This window comes from Lycorma delicatula, chromosome 3 (assembly GCF_047948215.1).
Source record: "Lycorma delicatula isolate Av1 chromosome 3, ASM4794821v1, whole genome shotgun sequence".
NCBI classification, from domain to species: Eukaryota; Metazoa; Arthropoda; class Insecta; order Hemiptera; family Fulgoridae; genus Lycorma; species Lycorma delicatula.
The window spans coordinates 80,115,205-80,139,606 of NC_134457.1; the positions used below are offsets into that span (position 1 = coordinate 80,115,205).

Here is a 24,402-nt window from a genome sequence, read left to right on the forward strand (position 1 = left end):
AAATAAAAGTTATGACAAATTTTAATTTGTTTAAGAAAGAAGTATTTTGATGGCTAGTCTCTGAAACTGTAAATATCCAGAATATCTGTTAATCTTAAAGAAGAAAACAGTTAAATCCAAACAGTTTAATCATAACGAAATATTTCGTTATGATTAAAAAAAAAATATTTTTACCGCAACCACTTTACGACACCACTAAATATTTGTCATAATTAACAGTATTTTTGTTATAAACTTACACGGATAAATGGTAATACACAGTTTTGTTTTGTTTTTATCATAAATTTAGTAGTAGATATTATTTTTTTTACCTTTTTTTGACGTAATTATTAATATATTCTGTTGTGTATTTGTATTTTTCATTGTTAATGTATTTGTACTGTATTAAATGGGCGCTTCCGATAAGGCTTAGAGTCTTGGCGAGACCCATGTATAATGGGGAATAAAATTTCTCTGTCTGTTCTGTTCTATTCTGTTAAAAAATTTAATTTCAAGTGTATCAGAAAACAAAATTTCAGGATTTTAGAGCGATGAATTAAAAATCATTCTTACTTTCAATACTTTTAATTCTAAATTATGATAATAATTTAGTTGAAAAATAATTCTGAAGGAAGGATCTGATAAATATATTAAAATTATTTCTGTTATTATTATTATTATTATTATTATTATTATTACCGTGGAAGATATTCAAATTTCTATTAAAAATGAGTGTTTTCAATATAAATAAATATCTTTAGACAGGACTAGTAAAAAACATTTTTATTAGAATAAGAAATATTCTTAAAATCCAGTTCAGGTAAAAACTAAATAAATAATTCATATCATAATTACAAATTTATAAAATATAACTTATTTTTTTTAATTTCACAAATTTATTCAATCCTTTAAAATGATTATTTATTAATTTAAGGAAAAATTGTACTTTCATTTTAAATTTATAGTAAAAATATTTTCTTGACGTCAAATTATTTTATTTAATCGCATTGTTTATAACAGAATCAGTAGTAAAACAATACCTAAATAAGTATCATATAACATAATTATATTTCTTTAAAGAAAAAAACAAAAAAAGGCAAATTAGGATTAGTTGCGTGATTCGTACATACGAGATGTTGCGAAATTTTTTTGTACAATTTACAAGATGACGTGTATATTTGCGTCATGATTACAGAGTTTTATAAAACATTCTAGTGCGAAAAGAACATAAATTAACTAATTATTAAATGAATGCGTACTATGTTATAGGTCAGACTAATTAGTCAAGTCTTTTAAGATAGAAAAGATCTCTCTGTACTATCACATCAGGGTCGTCAATTCAACATACATTAACTTATAGTAGAAAACAGTGTAGTACATAGTCATGGTAAAGTAATGACTCAGTTTCCGCTCATTGGTCGGTTAAGTACACCCCCCTGACAATCCTACTACAAGAATTTTAAACGCATTCATACATTGACGTAAAACATGGAATGAGAATAAAAAAAATAAGAAATTCCTTAGCACCCTCGTACCATTCGTTCATTTTTTACTTTTTCTTCAATTCTTAGAAAATAGATTGTTTTTTGTTTAGGAAGAGGTTGCAATTTATGATTACAATTAGCGTAATTCTAATAAGAATTAGTCTTTTCATAACACGATTAAAGGAATTCTATAATTTTCCGCTCTTTAAAATAATTTGCCAAGCCTTTTCAATTAAATGTAATTATTACGAATAAATAACATACTCGCTCGTATTGTGTAAATTTTCTGCATATATATAATAAATGAAGTAATGGAAAATTTTTCAATAATAGAGCAATTAGATTATGAAAATAAATTACGTTAAAGTAAATGAATAGTAAAATGACATCTATCATTAATAAAAATCTATTGCAATTTAATATTAAATTAATACTTCTTGTTGATCGACAAACGATTAATTATATATTTCATAATAAAATGTATTAATGATGATTATTAATATTAAAGAAAACATTCTGCGGTATTCTTGCACCCGTTAAAATATTGTATTCACATTTATGCAGATACGTGTAGCTTGAAAAAAAAGAAAATGTTTTTCGTAAGTTACGTATATACGCATTATTTGAACAAGTTTTATTAAGTAATTTACAGCAAAATTAAATTTCGAATTTTTAAAATGCCGCAAAGTTAAAACAAAAAATTATCAGCTACTTATTAACTTTTAATATGGCGCCTGCTGAAAATTTTAAACTTCCTAAACAACTGTAAAAATGTTTTTAAATTTGTAATTATGATGTTTTAAAAATACTTTTATACTTTTTAATTTTTTTTTTTTTTTTTATGTGTTTATATTTTCATTTAAAATATTTTATTTGAAAAAAAATATTTCCTGTTTATTTTAACAAGAAATACAAGAGACTAATACTTAACGTGAACAAAGTCTCTCAGGAATGTCAAAAATATGTATTATTTATTTTTCAACTAATTTTTTTTAACACAAAATACTCTGAATATTATAACGAAATTAAGTTATATATCATTACATTACAAAAATACTGTTATAAGCAAATACGATGACAAAAATAGAAGAAAAAAACATCAAATTTTCTACATGATGTAATTTTCGTTTAAGCGTCTTCCACTTAATAAATCTTGAAAAAATCTGAATTTTAAATTTAAAAAAAATTACCGAAATTTATTTGCTGAAAATTAAGGCTTCCACATTTATAAATAATAATAATCAGATGAAAAAATATAAATAATTGTCATATAAAGAATTGCACATTAACATTCTCATCTCTTTTTAAAAAAAACAGTATAAATCACAATATATTTATCATCCAAACCTAGGTGATAAACAGATGTGATATGTTTTCAATATAGTATACTCATAAACTAACTAGTGGGTTGGTCTAGTGATGAATTCGACATCAGCTGATTTCGAAGTCGAGAGTTCTAAGGTTAAAATCCTAGTAAAGACAGGTTACTTTTTTTAAACGGATTTGAATACTACATTGTGATTACCGGTGTTCTTCGTAGTTGGGGGTTTCCATTAACCACACATTTCAGGAATGGTCTACCTGAGACTATACACGACTACACTTGATTCATATATATCATCCTCTCAAGAATACCTTACGATGGTTTCGGAGGCTAAATAGAAAAAAAGAGAGGAGAACAAATACGAGTATGTGCGTCGATTTAATTTCCACGTTTCTTTTTGAATCGTTAAAAATATTTTTATTTCTATAGTTTTATTTGTTGTAGAAATATTTATACCCTCTCTATTTCGAATAAGATTGAACGTAAGCTTTATCAAGATTACCTTTTTGCATATTTTTTATATCTTCGGAAATGGAAATTATTTTTTGATAAATAATATTATCAAGAAACAGTTTTTAATCATACTCCAAGGAGAATGGGTAATTTATAAATATGTACGGTACACGAGTATATACCATATACTCGTGTAATATAAGTATGTACCATATTTATGTGGTATATACTCGTGTACCGTACATATTTATAAATTACCCATTCTCCTAAATATGGTACATACTTATATTACACGAGTATATGGTATATACTCGTGTACCGTACATATTTATAAATTACCCATTCTCCTTGGAGTATGATTAAAAACTGTATGTTCACACACCATACACCATACCATGCACAACCATAAATAAATATATATATATGGAACAACCAGTTAACTTTATAAAAATATTAAGATGCATATTCATAAATAAAAGACGTGAATAGTTGAGAAGAATATTTTATACAAAAAGTAATATTCATAAAATAAATTAGTGTGAGCATGGACTGTGTCTTGATTCCATAAAGAGAATGTGGGGTACCTAGGACTGCACCTAGATCGGCGTTTGACCTGGAAATATAGAGTGAGAGTGAAAAGAAAACCGGAAAACGATTTATAAGGAACTGTATTGGTTGCTGCGGAGAAACTTACACCTCATATTGTCAAATAAAGTTCTGATTTACAAAGCTGTTCTACGACCAATCTACACTTACGGTATGTAGTTGTGGGGGATAACAAGTAATTGTAACGTAGATATCATACAATTCTTCCAAAACGAGGTACGAGGACAATTGCAGAGGTGCCATGGTTCACATGGAACAATTGTTTTGGAAGATTTCGACGATTCGTGAGGTTGAGAGACAGTACAGTATTAAATATCAATAATGTCTAGAAAATCACTTCAACCATCAAGCTATCAATGTACTTTACAAGCGGAGACGTCCTGAGGCTGAAACGTTTCCATGTGCTTGACTTAGAGGCTACGGAATGACAGTTTGTAGTTACTATCGCCAAATCTGGTGATATTATTTTTGATTACTTTTTACTTTTTTGTTTGTGGTTACAAGTTACTTTGTTCTTGTCAATTTCTACATGGTTATGAGTCTATCGACTCGCTATCGTTTGATTATTTATTTATTTATATTAGTTATTATTGTTTATAGTTTGTTTTTATGGATTACGAAGTGAAGGGAGATATATTCTTTTACTAATGAACTTTAAGAATATTACTTACAGATTTGTTATGGATTGACTTATTATGGGAGTTCCTAAGAATCCCCTATCATGTGCTTATTACCAAACGATTTACTTATGATTCCACTTAAGGAGCTAGCTGAGGAAAAAAGCTGGTTGTGAAAAAAGTTATGATAATGATTTATTATTTTAATAATATTAGTGAAAAAGTATAGCAGATGTTATAAAATAACTTTAGATAATTGGATTAATCAGAATAAAAAAAATTTCAACTTTATCATTGATGGAAGTTTAAATTTTAAGCTCAATTCAAATACTAGGATAATTCAGCAAGATCGCTACCAGCGAGCGGTTTTCAATAGAGGAGAAGAAGAAGAAATTTTTATGAAAACACGTTCATAGAAGCATGGAAAAGTCTTACAAATCATTTTCACGATAATGAATTTTAATGGAATCTATTATCAAAAAGTTTTATGAAATTCTTAACAGAAATGACGTTACGGAAAAGTACATATTACTGTTTAAAGAAAAGTTGTATTCAATCGAAAAAATCTGTTTGGCGAAGTATTTTTATTTTGAATCATTTTTCCCAGAAAATGATTCAAAAATGCTACACAATTTTCAATGTTATTAAAAGTAAAAAATCATTAGCTGGAAAAAACTTTTGTTTTAATGACAGAGGCTTAGAAGATTCTCATACTACATCGTAGTAATTTAATAAATTGCATCTGGAAACATTTTATACATAAATTAATTTTAATATGTATACTTTTATTGTTGACTGTATACTCTAATGTCTGTGAATTCTTAACATTCATGAATTCAGTCCCGACCTCTAAAGAATGGTTAAAATCCTGCTACACATTGAATTCCTGCTTTTTTCATTTTAAATAATCAAATATTTATTTATAAACTGATTGCAAACTCTTATTTTTAAATAAAATTTTTATAGAAAAATAAAATAACTTACGGTCACCTTGAGAATTTCGTTCTTCCTTCGATGTAACATCACATAACTTCTTTAATAAAATAGCATTTTTATTAACTCTTTTATAATCACTGTTTAAATCCTAATAACAAAAATTAAAAAACAAACACACTTGCAAACAAAGATAATCGAGATATCATAACAGTAAACAGTTACGTATTCAAAACAATCACTTAAAGAACAATGAAGACGGTTTCATATAAGAACAGTCTAGCATATTAATAAAGGTCCCATTTTCTGCCACGAGATGGCGCCTACCTTTTACATTTCGTTTTAAATTATGTACTTTTTAAAAAAAAAATTGCATCGTAAAAGAGTACTGCATGTGACTGGCGCCTACCTGTCAAAAAGAATGGTTGCAGCGACCTTCAAAACCTTCCGTTACGCAGGAGGTCTTCCCTTTGTTATTGTGATTCAGGTTTTACCGCGTCTACATTTCCTAAGGTTGACTTACTTCTTTTTTTTTCTAAGTCTGCACTATTGTCCGGATCGAATTAATCATATATTTAAATGTTGCTCTTGGCTGGAATTTATTGAAATATTCACGTATGCCAGTTTTTACCTTACGTTTAATTTGAGTTATGTTATGCACGTCTTAAAAGGATAGTATTCTATGAAATACGTATTTTATAAATTCATTTGCATTTTAATAAGTTAATCGCTCACCCAATTCAATACAATCCTATGATGTAGAAGGTTAAACAGATTGTGACTGACATACGTATCTCTTATGACAATGTAATACGTAAATAATAATAATTCTCATTCGCCAGTGTGTGTGTGTATGTATATATATATATATATATACATATTGCGCAAATTAATTTTTTTAGCTTCATATGCTAATATAATTTAGGGTATAAACTGCTTATTTAATTTTATAAGAAGTACTTAAAATGGAAGGAAACATACATATTTATGTGAATGTGTGTGAATGCCCGAGCCCTCGGCCCTCGTGAATGCATAATGTGTCCTGAATGACGAGATCATTATTATATTTATGGCAATTATCCTGGAGAACACTTTGGACACCAGTGTTCTTTCACTATTTTTTAATAGAATTCTTTATTCAAATAACTCTTTCCTTTTTCAAAGCTTTCTGGAAATTTATTAATTTCATCCTTTTCCTGAATTGTTCCCTAAAATGCATTCTTAACAACAACAAAACAAAAATTGTTATAACGATAAGGAATGGAAGCCCAGTGTAAAAACTATATTATTTATTTAAAACTGCTATTTTATTTTAATTTTAATCATTAGAATGTTTGAAACGCGCATAAACCATGAAAAGACGTCTTGTTTAAAAGAAGTACAGCCGATCTAAATTTGATAAAATTCGCTTTTTCAGTTCCGAACTGTAACTTTGTTACTGCTGCAGCAGTACAGCTATAAAGGGAAAATATAGCGATCGGCAAAATCTTTGGGTGTCAAGGTTTTGCAAATGTTTATCTTTTGAAAACACACGGTGTTAAAAAAACATAAAAAAGTTGAACAAATTTCCACAAGATGTGTATGTACTTACATTAATTGTGTGTTTGCCTATATTTTGTTGGATATCTCTTGGATGACGACATAAATTCTTTGAAAATGACTAAAATAGTTTCTATATATACGGGATATTGATGACTTGAATTCTGGACAAAATTAAAAAAAGGAGAGGAAGTTTTCGCCCGTTTTTATTTTTGTATAGTAGTCATAAAAATTGAGCTATACTACATGAAAATACTTAATAAGTTATTTAAAATTTTAAAGTTTTAAGTCGATTCGTTTTAAAGTCAATTCGATTTAACATTAACATTATTTAAAAACAGAGATCAACATTATTTTGAAACAGTTGCCTCATATCTCGAAACTTTAATACATGCTTTTGCTACTAGTACTAGCTTTGATCTGATTTTTTCGATGTCACCCTGACCCCCATAGGGAAGATACTCCCTTGCTTATGACTATCCCGGTCGCCATACCACCCCCTCCGTTCCTAGCCCTGATGAGCATTACCGGAAGTCGTCTTTTATACCCTCTTAACTTGATAACACAACACAGTCATCAGTTTGGCCTCCGTCAGGATGTCATCGATGCAAATGCCTCTGCAGACATTTCCATCAGTGTGTTTACACAACCTATTACACCTACAACTACAACCTATTATGCTTTCATATGGCCTCTTCCAACCACACCACCTGCCACAACCTACAATCCTCAACTATCAAATTAACCGATTCGCGGTAGTGCAATTCCCGCGCCTTCCTCTAATTTCGCTGAACAAGAAGACATAACGGTGTTATTTCTTGTAGTAAATTGTAATTTTTGTTAGTCTTGTTAAATATCATCACACTAAACCGGGTAAACTTATCAAAGTAAATAATTACTTCGATATATAAACTTTTAAGCCCCAAAAAATAAGGAGGCTAAATGGAACCCATACTTAAAATTTCAATTTTTTTTCGACTTGGAAATCCAACTCCATCTATTAATGTAAACAACATTAGAACTTTTTAAAAAGGAGTCCCGCTGAACTCGACTTGAGAAATTTTAAATTTTTATTACTTTATCGTTTTTTAAATTTTGGTGTCATTAAAAATTTTTTCTCTAAATATTTTGATCTTTTTTAGTAATTATACGCTGAATACAGTGTAAGTTGGATGATAAAATCGTCTTTTGGTCGAAGGAATCAACTGGAAACCATATATTTTTACTAATTTTTATTTTTTTCTCAAGTATACTTTTAATACTGCTTAATTTTTAAGGTGAAACCATCATTTGTTCAAGAAAGACAAATAGGTGACCCGATTTTTTTTACTGAGATTTCAATATTTTTTCCAGTTGTATTTTAAATATTGCATGATTAAGTAGATAACATTTAAAAACCTAATGGTATATGAAATAAAAATCTGGCAAGAACAAAGATGGTACTCTTTTGCCGGTTTTTTTTTTCAATTATTTCAGATTATTATATGTTTATCGATTGAAAAATTTCTTGAATTCGTGCTGAGAAAACAAAAAATTGAGACAAAAATATTGCAGCCGATTGGAATCTCCTTACGAAATTAAATTAAACACAAAAGCTTTCTTAAAATTCATATTACCGGTGTTTTTTTCTATAATGCATTCTTAGCAAACGAACGATAAAATTTCCGCTACAAGGGCTAAATTTTGATTTTCCATTCAAAATTGGAAAAAGAATTTTCTAAAAACATTCAAATAAATTTTATAGGTTTTAATGTTTTTTCCTTTTTTTATAGTTATACTCGATGCCATTTCACCATCTGAATTATGCGTTAAAAAAATTTTATAATTATAAATTCTTTTGAAACCAATTTGGAATTATTTAATCAAATATAATCTTTCCAGTAACTCATATCAAACACAAAATTATCTATAAAAATAAATGCAGTACAATTACTATTAAAAAAAATTACTCACGTCGACTTGTAATTACAGCACGGTATAACAATGAAAGTTACTTGAAATTTTATTGACTCTTTAAAGATAAATTAACAGATCGTAATAGCTTATTAATTAGATATTTATCCCACGTACACAGACTTCAAATCTGATAAGACTTCTAATCCTTGAATGAAGTAGAGATGCTAATGTAAGATAAAAATTATATATCTGTATTCATTGTTAATAATTTATTACTTCCCTCAATATTATATGCACACCAGAATCCTGCCGGCTAGTACCATTCAAGGAAAAAATTGTCATTTGTAGCCATCACACTCGCTAGTTATAAAATAAAATATGTAATAATGCATACACTGTAATGTTTAATTCACAGTTGTGAACTTAATAAATTTAAAAAAAGGATTAATTACCAACAAAACTTAGATTCTTTTCCTTTCGTAATTTTAGCCGGTTGTTTATCATCAGACTATATATTGAAACAATTAAACTTTGAGATATTTTTGGTTCTGTTTAAAAACTGATAACAAAGTGCTAAGTCAATATTTAAACGAGTACGCTAGAATCAAACTTCGCATCATCCAATAAATCGAAAATTTAGTTGGCAGTGCTTTCCTTTAATATTAGTATCGTATAATTCGATTTTGTTATTGGTTAGAACCAAAAATCGCTATTTCATACGGAAAATAGGACCTAAAGTTGACGGTTAGTGAAAAAAATAAGTTCCTCTGGAACATGTTAGTTTTCACATCAGCTGTACGGATAGCAAATCAGAGGCCATTATTTCTGCCAATGAGCTATCAGTGTATGTTGATTAGTTTGGTTTTGTACGAGTTGTTTCACTGTGTAGTTTTTTATAATGAAAAGTATTATTTTAACAATTTCTACAATACCTAAAATTATTTAAATTAACAATGGGCTGTGTTGTGGCTGTCTTCAACTAAAGCTGCAAAACATATAAATAAAGTAGAAATAGTTTTTTCTATTTCTGGGCATAGTTTTCTGCCACAAAATCGAGTATTTGGGAAAATCGTAAAGGAATTGAGTGGAGACAATTTCAAAACCAGAAACTCTTTGTGAATTAATGTTAAAACATGCTGAAGTAAATCATGTTGGAAAAGATTTAGATGTGACAGATTTTTGAAGTGCTGCTAAAACTGGTTTAAATAGTGTAAGTAACTGACATTTTAAAATTTAACAAACAAGACGCATTTTTGTAAAGCGAAATAGTTCAAACAGAAGTTTTCATTAGAGAAGTCTCTTGTAAGGCAGATATAGGTGTTTACACTTCACTTTTAAAAAATAATGCTATTGGATTTAACTTAAATCCAGTATTTGTAGAAAAAATAAATGAGATCGCATCCAAAAAACTACAGGACCTGGAAAGGCTTTTGAATGCACATTTTGGTCCGGAACGGTAATCTTTAACAGATTTGCAATTTTATCTGAAACCATCTCCTGATAACACCGAGTAAGTTGAAGTTACGTGTGAACAGGTGGAGATATGTGTGAACGTGTGTGATTAGTTTTTAGATCAAACTTTTTGATTAACTTTTTAAGATTATATTTTGAAAGTACCTTATTGTTTAAAAAACTTAGTTTCATTAAATTTGTTAATAAATGTTACAGTAGGCATACTGTAATAATAAAAATATATTTCTACTTTTTAATTATTTTCAGCCTGTACTTTTTCTTTAGTTATATTAACAATAAAAATGATTCTGCTTCATTACTGACGCATTTTTTAACTTCATTATTGACAATATTATTGTTTTGTGCATCAGAACCCACATGTTCTAATGCAACAATTATCAAAACTCACAAGTTCCGCTGCTTAATTTTATCAAAATTAACTAGTTTTAAAATTAATTCATAAATAAAATCCTAACTACAGAGAAACTGACCATTTTGATTACAGAATTGAACATTTCAGTCCAAATTATATTATAATATTGTAATTTTAATTTGCTTTAGGAAGTACCTAAATTATTTTTTTTCATTTCTGAAAAATTACGTTTTTGAAACATGTGATATTTGATGCTAGCATACTAAATCGTTATTACTATTGTCACTAAACGTTACGGGCATTGTTTTATCCCACTTTTATTATATATAACTGAATTGTTGGAAAATTAATAGAATATGTATAATTTAATTAGTAATTCAGTAGTGAAGGAGGAAATATCTCTATAAAATTTATAAAATTCTTTTTATTGTAAAGCAAAAATTCTAAATACTGATTCTACGTAATATTGAATAATATATAATACTAAATAATTTAATATTAGTTTATATACAAGTGTTTCACTTGTTACCACTTTTTGCATTTATCTTCTGTCAAAATTGCCCCAAAAAAATGTTTCCTATGAACACTTTACTTCAAATAATGTTTTCTGTATTTCTGTGTTCCCTATCTGTAACTGAAATGATATCCAATTCTATAAATTACAAAAAAAGAAGAAAACAGAAAACAGTTTTTGTAAGATGGAAATTCTAATAATCTATTTTACGAATCTTTTTCAATATGCTGTCTATTCTATTTTCATACTTTGGAAATTGTTCACTAAAGTTGTCTCATAAGATAAACACTTTTTTAAGAGAGAGTGGAATTATTATTTATTTACGCTTACAAATAAAAAAAGAATTAATTGCATAACTTTCCCGGCTATTCCGACCAAACTATGCAGTTCATTTTTTCAATTAGCACTAGTTTAATATTCAAAGACCTCAAAAATTTTAACTTCAGGAGCCGGAGGAAATAAAATTCAACGAATGAGGGTGAGTTACAAAATATTGACCAGAAATGTTCATTTAGCCAGTTTCAGTTATTTCTTCATCCATATACATACTTAATCAATATATAAAATGCAGTATCATAATAAATTTTAATGCTATTTATTTTTTTTTTTAAATATAAAATTGCTTGTTTAATTATGTTTAAATCTTTTATTACAATCTTTAAACCCAAAATCGTCAACAAAATACAGCAGTAACAAAAATGTTTAAATATTAGTGCACAGTTCTGAAAAATATGTATTCAAATTTTTTTTAAATTCGTGGCTGCTGCATCAGGGGCATTACTTAATGAGTAAAATATTCACTAAAATTTATTTTAAATAAATTAAAATCGAAATTAAAACAATCTTTTTAGATTTTGTAAAAACTATTTTTAAATTTAAAATTTTTAATATCAGGGGAGAGGTACTAAGTTATTTTAGTGACTTTATTTTTTTAACAGAATACGTTTTAGGCATTAAAAATTTGAAATTGCGAAAAAGTGATTTCATTTTGGAGACTCCCATACTCAAGGGAAATCATTAGGGGAAAATTAGTTTTTAAGGAAATATTTCCTAAAAGGTGATAATAGCTAACGTGAAAAAAAATCAGTTTTAAACAGAATTAATTAGAAAGCATGTGACTGGATTACTTTTCCACAAACTCAAGGTCAGCTTAATGCAGCTAAACTACAGCGGTGTGCCAAGTTTAAGATGCCATGTGTCATCGGTGGAGTCGACTGCACCCATGTTGATATTAAAAACCTGCGTAGTTTGATGACTGCTATCAAAATTGGAAAGGTACTCTAGCATGAACATTCAAATGATTTGCAGTCTGCTTCATGGCCAGGTAGCAACCAAGTTAGCAGAGTTTGGAGAGGCAGCAGAACATTACAAGTTATTTCAAAATTTGCTTGTTGGGGAACAGGGCATATGGCATTGCACCTTGGCTACTTACATTCAAGAAACTTAGTAATACCGAACAACAAATTTACAACACTTAATAAGCCAAAAATGAGTCGTAACGGAGTTTTCGGGCTGCTTAAGAAACGGTTTCCGGTAGTGGGAAACCTGTTTCAAATGAAAGTGGATAAATCAGCAAAAGTTGGAATCGTTTGTGCGCATTGTATAATATTGGTAAGATTCTAAATGATGAATATGAAATTGTTGAAGGAGAAATAAAAATTTGTGATGAAACTTTAGCAGATGAAGTGAATGAAGAGACTCACAGAAATATGTTCTAAGAGCATAGAAAAAAGGAATAAATTAATGGTCGTACTTGTTGAACAACTGAAATAAAATTGTTCTTAATTTTTTCTTATCCTTTTATAAATCCTAAATATAAATTTTTGTTAATAAAAAATGTAATTGAATTTTAAAATGCTCTATAGGTGTAGTTATGTAAGAAATTAAAAATAAACAATAATTTATAAACGTTAGTATTTTAAAAAAGTAAAAAATAAATAAAACCAAAAAAATATCACTATGAAATTATGTTTTTGACTTGAAACAAACGATGCACAGTTCTGTCATTAAATAGTAGTACGTGATCTCACTTGAGTTCGCTGTGTGTACTCATATGCAAGGAAATTAATACTCTCAAGTGCACATGCGTGCAAACACAAGCGTGCGCACAACGATCACATGATCAAAAAAGGAAGTACATATAATTTGTTTTATTTGCTTGTGTTTTACTCGTAATTATTTTTAAAACATCAGGAAGAAAAAAGGATATGAGGAAAATTTATTTACAAAATGAAAAAAATTACTGTAATAACAAATAATTATTTATATCATACTCAGGAAGTTCATCGGCTGCCCCTTGTACACTTTTGTTTTCAATTTCACTGCTACTGCATGATGCATCACCTTTCAGCTTCAATTCCAATATCTCGCGTTCCAACACAAGTTTCTGTAAGATATTAGTCGATAAGTCGACAGTTTCATCTGTGTCGTAAGATTTTCTTTTAAACATCGTTAACATTGTTCCTTACTAACGTGTTATTTTCCTTCTTTATGCAACTCTATTCCAGCACTTTTTGCACCCGGTACCTGTTTCAATATTAGATTTTCTTGTTCCTCTAATAATTTAATGAAATTTTTCCCACTGCTGTAGTTTAATAATTTTGTCTCCCGTTTTATTCTTATCTGTTTTTTCTTTGTTTCCATCTTTATATTGTTTAAAATTTTTTTAACTTTTTCCGTTGTCGTTTTCTTTCCTAATGGCTAAATGTTGCACCGTGCTTTTTCTTTTGCTGTTATAACTTTACCGAACAGTAACTTGCCGAGAACGATTTTTGTGTTTTTAAGTACATTAACAAGACTAATCTTGCGCCCCTTTTATCAGTGGCGCAAGGTTTATCCGATTCAAAAGAAAATTGCGTTTATCTTCACTAGACATGTTCACGAGTCGAGTGCGTATGAAGAATGAGAATTAATGTCATAAGATGATTTAGTCTGGTTTATCAGCATGTTGTAACATGTAACATGTTTTTTTGTGATAACGTTTCTGTTTGGTCCATATTCAGTAATTACTTAAAAGTAAGTAAAAGAATACTATACTCTAAGAACACTACACGCAAATTATTCCTATCAGTATTTACTTATAAGTAAAAGTAAAAGTTTGTTCACTAGTAAATACTTCTTTACTTATTCAGTATTTACTCTTCAGTAATAAGTACAGTTTAGTTTATTCAATCGTCCAACAGTTTAAAAAATAACTGTTTTTTTTTAAATTGTTTAATGAACAAAAATTAAAAAGTAATATTGTTTAAGAAATACAAAGATACAGTCATCAATTTTAAATAAATAAACTTGTAATTTTCTAGGAAGGAAATGAAAGTTTTTAGTAATCTTTTTTAAGAAATACTAAAGAGTAAGGGTTATAAAAAAGTTAAGCTTTTTACATTCTAAACACAATTAATAACTTGCGAGATGTATTTAAATTTAAAATAAATCTAAATAAAAGATTTTTTAATAAAATTTTTTTTATTACAGACAATTGGAGTGGGATGCACAAAATTTTTATAGTGGTTTGAAAGCCTATTGATATAGAAAATATAGTTTCAACTCTTATGAACTCCTTTTCTAAACCATGATATAGCTAAAAAAAAAAAATTCAGGTCATTTTTATGGGAAGAGGTGAATATTAAATAAAAGGTTTTGGTTATTGTGATCTTAAAAAAACTTAAATTTTTGTAAGAAAAACGTTTTGTTAAAGTTTCCCAGTAAAGATTTGAAATTTTATTTCAGTGAAACAACCCGACTAGATTTTTTCAAAAATTTACTATATTCTTTCCCCCACAAAGATAGTACCTGACAACCAAATTTGAAGAAAATGAGTCAACGTGGTCTACAGTATAAGACCAAATATTTTTTGACAAAAATAGATTTTTTGCACATGGGAGCATTAGAATTAAAAGTTTTCTCGCAGATAATTTAAAATCTATTTCAATTTACGTTTTTTTTTGTTAACATTTTTTTTCTAATGTCTCCTACAAAACAAAAAATATCAATATTTTAAAACATTTTTTTCCAGTACATTCCCGTTATAGCTATAGTATAACAGCATATATCGCTGTAGCCAGAAAGTAAAAATCGTAAGAATCTCTGTTAAAGGTTTCAGCGCTAAAACGTTTCCTGATTATGTAAAAAAAGGTCGGCGGAGAACACTTTGTAATTTCCAAAATTTTTTTCTACAAAAGTTGTTTCTAACGTTAACTATTTTCATCTGTACCTCTTTGGTTAATTGCATCTTTCCGAAAATTAATAATCTCTTCAAAAAAAAAAACGTTTTTACTCACAAAGACCACAAAGATGGGCTATTCAAAATTAAAATTAACTTTTTTCTTTGGTCCTATTATTATGTTTTATATGATGGGCTTACTGAGGAAGCAAATTATATCCTTAAAAACGTTTTCGTGAAGAGAGATGATACATTTTTTCAAACATGATAAAATTGTGAAATAAGATTGTTTTTAAAATAAACAAATTTATCTTTTTTTCTAAAATTTTTGTTAAAAATCTGTTTTAGGATTTTTTAAATTTATTTTTATCAATTCATTTATTTTTGCGTTCTATTTTTTTTTTAAACAGTTTTTGACAGTCTTCTCTTTGTAATTTTAATATAATTTCAAATATTTAGAGCTGAGATGTGAAACAGTAATGTTAAAAATTCCTACAAATTTTTAACAAGATAGTAAATTCATTTTTATTTTGCTTTAAAGTACTTATAAAAATGAATTTTTATGTAACTCTATGCAGTTAAAAAATTTTTTATTTTTTTATTTTTATATATCATGCAAAGTTTGGATAAGAATTAAAGTTGTGAAATCGTCATTTTTAGAGGAAAGATCTGTGTAATTTTATACATTTTTTCATATATTTACTGAAGGAAATTGTGTCAGAAATTCTACAAGACTAGTCGGCATTTTGGGATTTTTCAATGTATCTCACTGTTAAATAAATCTATTTTTTTCTCCATGTCTTCGTTTATCATTTCAAAAAATTACGTAACATCAATTTTAATTCTTTTTGGCGTTTATTCTTAAACCATTGGCTTGATGCCGAATATTTATAAATATGAAAACAGCCGAATATTCCTCTAAGTAAAGAATTTTTTAAATATTACATTACTTATAAATGTTTTTATTTTGCTTAATTATTCTTCTATTTCATCGGTAAAATAAATAAAATTCTAGGGAAACACAATAAAAACAGTAATAAACATTTCTTTATGATCATTTAAATTATATTAGTCGGTAAACAGAATAAATAGATGGAAAAGAACCATTCTAATCGTACAGATTAAATAATAAATTCATCTATAAAAACTTTCAAATGCTTACATATACGGTCTCTATTTGGAAAGTTTCCAATGAAGAGAACAGCTATTTAATTCCATTTGAAATGAATTAATGCTTATTTACTGCAACTGTTTGTCAACACATTATTTTTTTCTTTTTACTGTTGGCCAGTAATTTTTCGATGCATTTAATTTGAAGACAAACTGATTTAAATATACGTCAAACGTAATATGATCTCTAACGTTTCCATTGCATTTTTGTTTCATCGTTTCGCTAATTAAACATTTTTTACTGCCTGTGTAACTAAATTATATTCACGGATGATTACTAAAAATTTATATTTATATGTTATATTAACGCATAACTTGATGCTTTAAAGGAAATATGCAAATAAAGCCCGTATGTTGATATTAAATTGTAGAATGTTGTAATACGATATAATGCTATATTTGTAGGCTTAAAATATAATAGATATTACCAAATAATATTAGACAGCATTCAAAAGAATAAAAGTTCAGAAATAAATTTTTCATAATGGTTCTTAAAATTTTTTTAAGTCAGCCAATGATTGTTATTACAAATGACAACATCAAAGACTTTTACAATATGAAAATTGCTTATCATCTAATCGTTTAAAAAATAATAGTGAAACAAGTCGCTTAAAAGAGATTACGTTTACTGGACCTATATAATACCTTGCAAGTAAAATCGATTTATCTAACATTTTTCAACTTTCTAATAGTTTTATGACTTTTTTGGGTATTAATTTAATTTTTTTTCACATGATACTCTTATTTTACAAGATTTATTGTTATTTTTATTTTAAGATAGATTTTAGAAACGACTTAACCCGATAAATTTCACAGCCCCGTCATCCTAGAGAAAGTTAAGACTAAAAGTATAGAAACAAAAATGGGGAAAAATTATCAAATATAGGAAAAAAGGGTGGATGGTGAAAAATAATTAAAAGAACGACAAAGCAAGCCAAAAAAAACACCCCAAATAGAAGAAAACTCATGGTTCCCTCTAGGCAGTGAGTACCTAACCAACTAAAACATCGCGTTGAAGACGATATTTGGCACACCGGGGTTTGTCACAAATGTTACACTACACTACTACTATGCTTGTATAAAGACAGTATCGGATGTGGATGTGACAAAATCGAAGAGCCTCTTTGGGATGGCTGCCGCGTCCGAAAACAGCATCTCAGAGATACATACACAGAGGTCTCAGTTCCATAGGGAATATAGAAAAGACCTCAAGTATTACCTGACAAACCACCGTGATCCATAGAACCCAGCGAAATTAGCCAAACCAGGCCGGAGCCTCGCGATCAGGGGTTTTTTTTTCTACAACGTAAATCATATTGAGCTATTGTTTAATCATAACTAACAAGAAGGAGGGAAAAAATTTTCTAAACTAACTTCGAAGTGATCATTGCGTCTGTTATTATCATCATCATATCCTTTTTAAAAGTAAACGAAAGAAATTTTAGGAATAGGGACAACGACTGTCGCAAGGTACCGCCTATTCTAACGTTTTTTGGTCTAGAACCGAAAGGCCTTCAGTGGAAAAACTGAAGGGGAATCGCTCGGGAGAAGGACCCAATATCTCGCCAAACTTCAGAGAAATAGTTCGAGTATAAGTTCTTTTCGCAAACACTATCTACAAAGGATCGAAACGCTATCTCAAACTACATCCATCTTAAAAACAAACTAAAAGTAAATATACAACCGTCATTAAAAATTAAATACTTCCTAAATAAATAGAAACACCCAGCAATAAGGGATTGATGTCCAGTCTCTGCAATAAATAGGGTGATAAAATAGCCCCGATATCCTTGCGTTTCGTTCCGTTCCGTGAATATTTATCTCATTCACAATTCCTAGGAAGTAAAGAAATCAGTGAAGTGATTGAGTCTCGGCCTTTCATCCGGAAGGTCTCGCGTTCGAATCTCGATCAAGACTAGCATTATTCGTACGCAAAGAAAAATTTACATAAGCTAGAAGAAGCTTACGAGATGAGTTAATCACTACAAAAAAAAGGTTACAACACATTAGTAATCAGTTATTATAGTACACCTAAAATATGTGTTACAACAAAAAGTGCTTTTCCTCCAGAAGTTAAGAGCCGACTGAAAATAGTTTCAACGTTACTAAAGGAAATAAATATAAACCGTTTAATCAAATCCCTCTGAACGAGTATTGCATGCAGATTTGAAATTAAATAAGTAATAGTAATAATAATAAAAAAAAGAAGTTACACCATAAGAACATTTTATACTAAACAAAATTAGTTTAATTATGATAGAATATGGTATGAAATGAATTCTAGGAAAAAGTAATGAGGATAGAAGATAAATTAGTAAATTTCTACAGAAAATAAGGAAGAATTGTCACTTCTTATTGTATGCCTAAATAGGATACTTGATATTAAGTGGGGGATGAGTGAAAAGTAAGTTTTTATCTTTAAAACTGTGTACCTTTCAAATGTATGTACGTACATTACAATGAGCTTTATAACATTGTAAGACTTATATAAGTCTTACAATGACATTACTTACTAAGACATTGTAAGTCTTATATAAGACATTTAATGTCTTATATAAGCCATTGTAATGATTTTCACATGACACGAAGATCTAGAATTGTTTGAAAACATTCTTTGAAGCTATGAGACTTGTCTTTTAAGTAAATCCTTGTTGTTAATCCTCACAACAGTCTTGATTAATCTTATTTTGATCTCATATTAACAAAATAATTGCAAACAAGGCAAAATGGTGATAAAGCGGTGTGGTTTAAGATTCTATCGTATTTTTTAATGCAGTCTGATGTGAGACATCATTACTTTGAACATCACTCACAAATACTACCAATATTTTTGTGAATCATAATTTTTTAATGGAAAATGGTAGATGAGATGATATTTATTCATGATTGTACTCCCTTAGAATTTCCCTTGACTTTAGAGATTAATTCAATGATTACGTTTGAAAATACTGGACAGACCTTTGGAACCCAACAGAATGGCCTACAAACAGTCCAGATCCGCCGTCTGTGATTAATTTGGATTTCGGAAGGTTTTAGAGTATGTACTTTTCGTTGTAGGGAAACCCTTAAGGGTACATAAAATTTTAACTGTAGAAGAGTTAATTGCAATTACTATAAAATACATGACACCGTTGGAAATTTGTGTATTTAATGACGAAATTACTTACTGTAATTTGGGAGTGATTTTTTTCTACTTTGAATTTTTTTTCGAGTCTATCTTTTATGTAGGAAGTTGATTTACCTTCTGTCTAGTATTTTTAATACTTATCTTTTTGTATTATTATTATTTTAAATAAGCAAAGAACTGGAAACTTTCGGGATAATTATAATGAACTATATTATAAAACACAAAAAGTTTCTTATTTAAACATTTCCTCGATGAATATTTATTAAGATAATATATCACAGTGGAATATTATAAAACATGCAATGCGTAGCTCTTAAATTTTACATTTTATTTATATATGTTATGAAATTTTATAACGTATAGTTCCGTTGATTTTATTACAACTTTTTAACTTATAAATATAAAACCTCTCAGACATAATACAAAGTAAAATGATAGGTCAATGCTCTTATTGTTCAACTTTTTAATAACTGGTAAAAATAATATTTTCACCAACAGATAACAATAAATTATTAAAACAATTTTTTTTAATGCAAAATAAAATATATACTTTTTTTATTCGTAAAATCGATTAATAATTTCTCCTTCCTGTTGTAACATTTTTCCAATCGGTAGTTATACAAGTAACAAAAATCCTACCCCGGATTTTTGTGTTTTCAGCCATTTAAGACAGCTAAGTTAAAAAATGTATTCTCGTTAAAGATTGTTCTTGTAGCTTACACGTGATAATTACATAAATCTTTCTATCTCAGTATTTTAACTTTTAGGTTAACTTTTTAAATTAAGACTTTTAAGAACATATTTTTGATCCTTTCCCAAATGTATTGAAAGTATTTAATGGTAATACAAATAAAGTAATCTTCCCCGAGTAGATTGGAGAGCTCTACTGAAATTTAATAAAAAACAAGTTTTAATTTTTTGCTAACTAATATTTGAACGGAAAATTTCATCAATAAAATCTCACGAGTAATTTCACCTATTTCATATGATTACAAATTAATTCACTCTATTAATTGTAGAACCAAACGTTTACAAAAATTACAGAAATAAAATTGAAATCTTGACCCCCCCCCCAAGATATAATTTCAGCCAGTCATTAACGGTGGAATTTGTAAACTAACTAGTTTCAATAAATTAACCCTTCCAACTCATCATTCACTTATGACTTTTTATTTAAATTTCTTTATTTACAAATTTTTCTTTCAATTCCTACATTGGTCTTATATATATATATATATATATATATATAGAGAGAGAGAGAGAGAGAGAGAGAGAGAGAGAGGAGAGAGAGTGTTACCAGATTCTGCTGGGACTTTCATAACCTATTCTACTCGTGAAAATAATGGAAAAAGTTCATATAAACGTAAGTCCTAGAATGCTTCATTTGCTAGTTACGGTTAGTAAAATATTTCGCTCGGATTTCTACTACTCCGGTGAAATGAGGTCGTACTGAAATTTTTAGGAAGTTAATTAAGGAGCAAAATTAGTGATATTTTATGTTTTTGACCTGGAAATCGAATAAAGTAGGTCTCAGAATCATATCTGCAGTAGACTTTGAAAAGCTGGAGTGAAAACCAATAAATTGGGGTATAAACGCCTGTTTTTTACGTTTGACGTACAATAACTTTATTACATAGGTAACAAGCAAATAAAAAAAACCTGTAGAAAATTTTATTCTAAATAAAATGATTTAAGAAGTGAATAAAACAAAGAGAAGTTAGAAAAATTCGAATTTTATTTAGAAACAGTACATTTCTCACAAAAGTACTTATTTATTGTAAACAAAAATCAAATATTTTTTTTGGTTATGTGAAAAAAAATTTACTGTTAAAAATTGCAGTTAAACATTTTTTTTTAAACTGGAAATTACATAACAATTGTAAAATAAAAATAAATAAGTAAAAATTACTTACATAATAATTTTTTTGTTAAGGACGGAGTAGGAAAAATTATTTCAAAGTTGGCAATGAAATAACAGCTGACCAACAATGCGCAATACTGTAATATTTTTCAAATCATTCTGTGAAGTAAATTAAGTATATCAAGTATTGCAAATTGTGTTGTCGTTAGCGAAAGTTTTCTGTGAATTTTAGATTGAACGTGATCGGTTTGCCACTGAAGTAATGCCGTACTTATTTACAACAGAGAAATATGCTGATGTGGTATACATTTTGGGTGTGTGTAATCATAATGTTACAGTAGTAGAGTATGACATGCGTTTTCCACATCGCAGAATTGTAGATCCAAAAAAAAATTAACGCGATTTTTCGTAACTTTCGGGAAACAGGTCCACTATCTAGTAGTCGTACCAGCTACAAATGATCTGTCCAACACGACGCTGTTATTGCTAAAATTGTTATCGATATAGTTTAGCTCAGTTCGGCGTCAGTACACAACGTATTTCTAAGCGGATTGAAGTTTCGCATTCGATGGTTTGGAGGACACTTAAACAAGTTTTATCCTTATCACAAACAGCTAGTTCAAGATCTACACGCAGAGACTGTCCGCTTCGCTTGGAGTTCTGTAACTGGTAGAATACAAATCGAAACTCTACAAGTATTTTGTTTACAGACAAGAAAAATTTCACTCGGGATGGCATCAACAATTTACACAATGAACATACGTGGGAGACGTAAATCCTCCTGAAACGAAAGGTAATTTTAAACACCGATTTAGCGTCAATGTATGGTCCGATCTTCTTTTTTTCGTTATTGTACGTTTAAATCGTTAATATTACCTGGCCGTTTAAATGGTGAGCTCTACTTGCACTTTCTTCAAGAAGAATTTCCGCAGCTGCTTAAAAATATTACTCTAGCGCTAAGACTTCCAGCAAAAAGTATACTTTTCAGTAGGATGGCGCGCTTCCCCACGTCTCTTGTGCCGTTTCCACTCGCTTAAATTATCACTTCACTGAGAAATGATCGATCGTGGAGGTCTACATTCCTGGCCATCAAGATCACCTGATCTAACAACATAAGATTTTTGCGTCTGGGGATGGATAAAAATATACACAAAACAAAAATGTATTCTCGTGAGGAATTAAATATCTGCATTATGAATGCACTGAGCAGCGTAAGGACAGCAAAGAGCTTGCCAAGAAGTGTGTTGAAAATGACGGCCTCAATTTTGAACACTTGTGATAAATTGGTACGTATACTGTACTTTAGTATACTGTTTCTAAACAAAATTAGAATTTTTCTAACATTTCATTGTTTTATTCAACCTATCTTATTTATTTTTGTTCAGAATTAAATTTTCTACAAGTTTTGTTTACACGTTTTGTGTGTTTGTTACCTATTTAATAAAGTAATTGTACGTCAAACGTAAAAAAACAGGAGTTTTTACCCCAATTTATTGGTTTTCACCTTAGATTTCTCATAACCTATTGCAGATACTGTTCTGGGAACTATGTTATTTGATTTTTCAGGTCAAAAACTGTAAGAAATCACTAATTCTGCTCGTTAATTAACGTCCTACAAATTTTTGTATTTCACCAGGGTAGTTGAAATCCGAGCGAAATATTTCATCAGTCGTTAACTGGTAAACCAAGCATTTTAGGATAAATGTTTAAATGAACTTTTTCCATTATTTTCACGAGTAGGATAAGTTACAAAAGTTCCGGGAGAACTTCGTGATACATTCTGTATATATGTGTACACAAGTTGAAAAGTAACCAGGACTGACGAAAACAGATATCCTCGTCTCCTTCCTTAATTGGAGCATGTCTTTTTTCATGTCTTATTCTTATTACTGCCACCTTATTCTTGTAAATGTTGCATATACGAGTATGTGATTCAGTCCAATTTCTTTTAAAATTCTTTATATCTCATTTTATATTATCAAATATGGCTTATCTATAAATTCTACGAGAGTTTAGACTTCTACCAATTCCCACATATATCTAATCTTGTTTCTTTCGTATAATAATAATTACTTCCTTTTTTAAATCTGAAACTATTTCTTTCGTTTCAGTAACTCTATATACTAATTATTGTTTATTTAATTTCCTAAGCATTTGTCAACGTTAATATTAATACAATATGAACATATTAAATTTTGAACAATTTTAAAATTGTTGGTAAATGGAAACTTTAATTTATACATTGTTTATTACCTAATATCCTCAAGATTTCATTTTAGGCCAAATAACATCTCATTTTTATATACCACAAAATCGGGGAATAATTGCCGGTTGTTTTTGGTTCGAACTTAAAAATTTGGTAAAATAAAATATTATTCATTTAAATAAAATAAAATAATAATAAAGATTCAAATGATAAAATACAATTTTATTATAATAATGTCGTGTAAATAAGATTTAATGCTTAAAAAGTAAAATTAACTTACGGTTTATTTTTTTTCTTAAAGTTAGAATTTTATTTATTAAAAAGTTTTTTTTTTGTGTTTGTAACACATTTATTATAAAATTGCAGTCTTCTTCATAGCATGACATTAACTGTAAGTAATTTCAAATAATAAATATCAGATTATATTGTGGTAAAAATATCTCAGGACAGTCGTACATGACGTTTACGTTAGATTACTAGTATAAAATTATATTTGTTTGAAATCCGGAGGACGAATGTATTATTACTGAACTGCACTTCAATAAAAACGTCTGCCTGCTTCTATAATGTAATAAAAACATATTTTGTCAACAACTTTTAATAATCAGACATCATTAGGTTTAAAGAAAAAAGATTATGTATGATTGTTGATTCTATCCTGTTATTGTCCAAGATAATATTTTCTTTTTTTTTCTTTGCTATAGTGTAG

The 24,402-nt window shown here is 28.6% G+C and overlaps 1 protein-coding gene across 2 annotated transcripts in view; it reads right to left on the bottom strand.

Moving 5' to 3' along the window:
- Positions 1–24,402, bottom strand: part of ITP (ion transport peptide) — a 323,605-nt gene that overhangs the window by 181,184 nt on the left and 118,019 nt on the right. Inside the window, exon 1 of one of the 2 annotated variants that reach the window (XM_075360043.1) lies at positions 5,448–5,561. The exons of the other annotated variant lie outside the window; for it this stretch is intronic. Within the exon in view, the coding sequence (XP_075216158.1) occupies positions 5,448–5,486 (39 nt within the window). The 5' untranslated portion in view covers positions 5,487–5,561. Of the gene's footprint in view, positions 1–5,447; positions 5,562–24,402 lie in introns of those variants that run through there. 2 annotated transcript variants of the gene reach the window in all.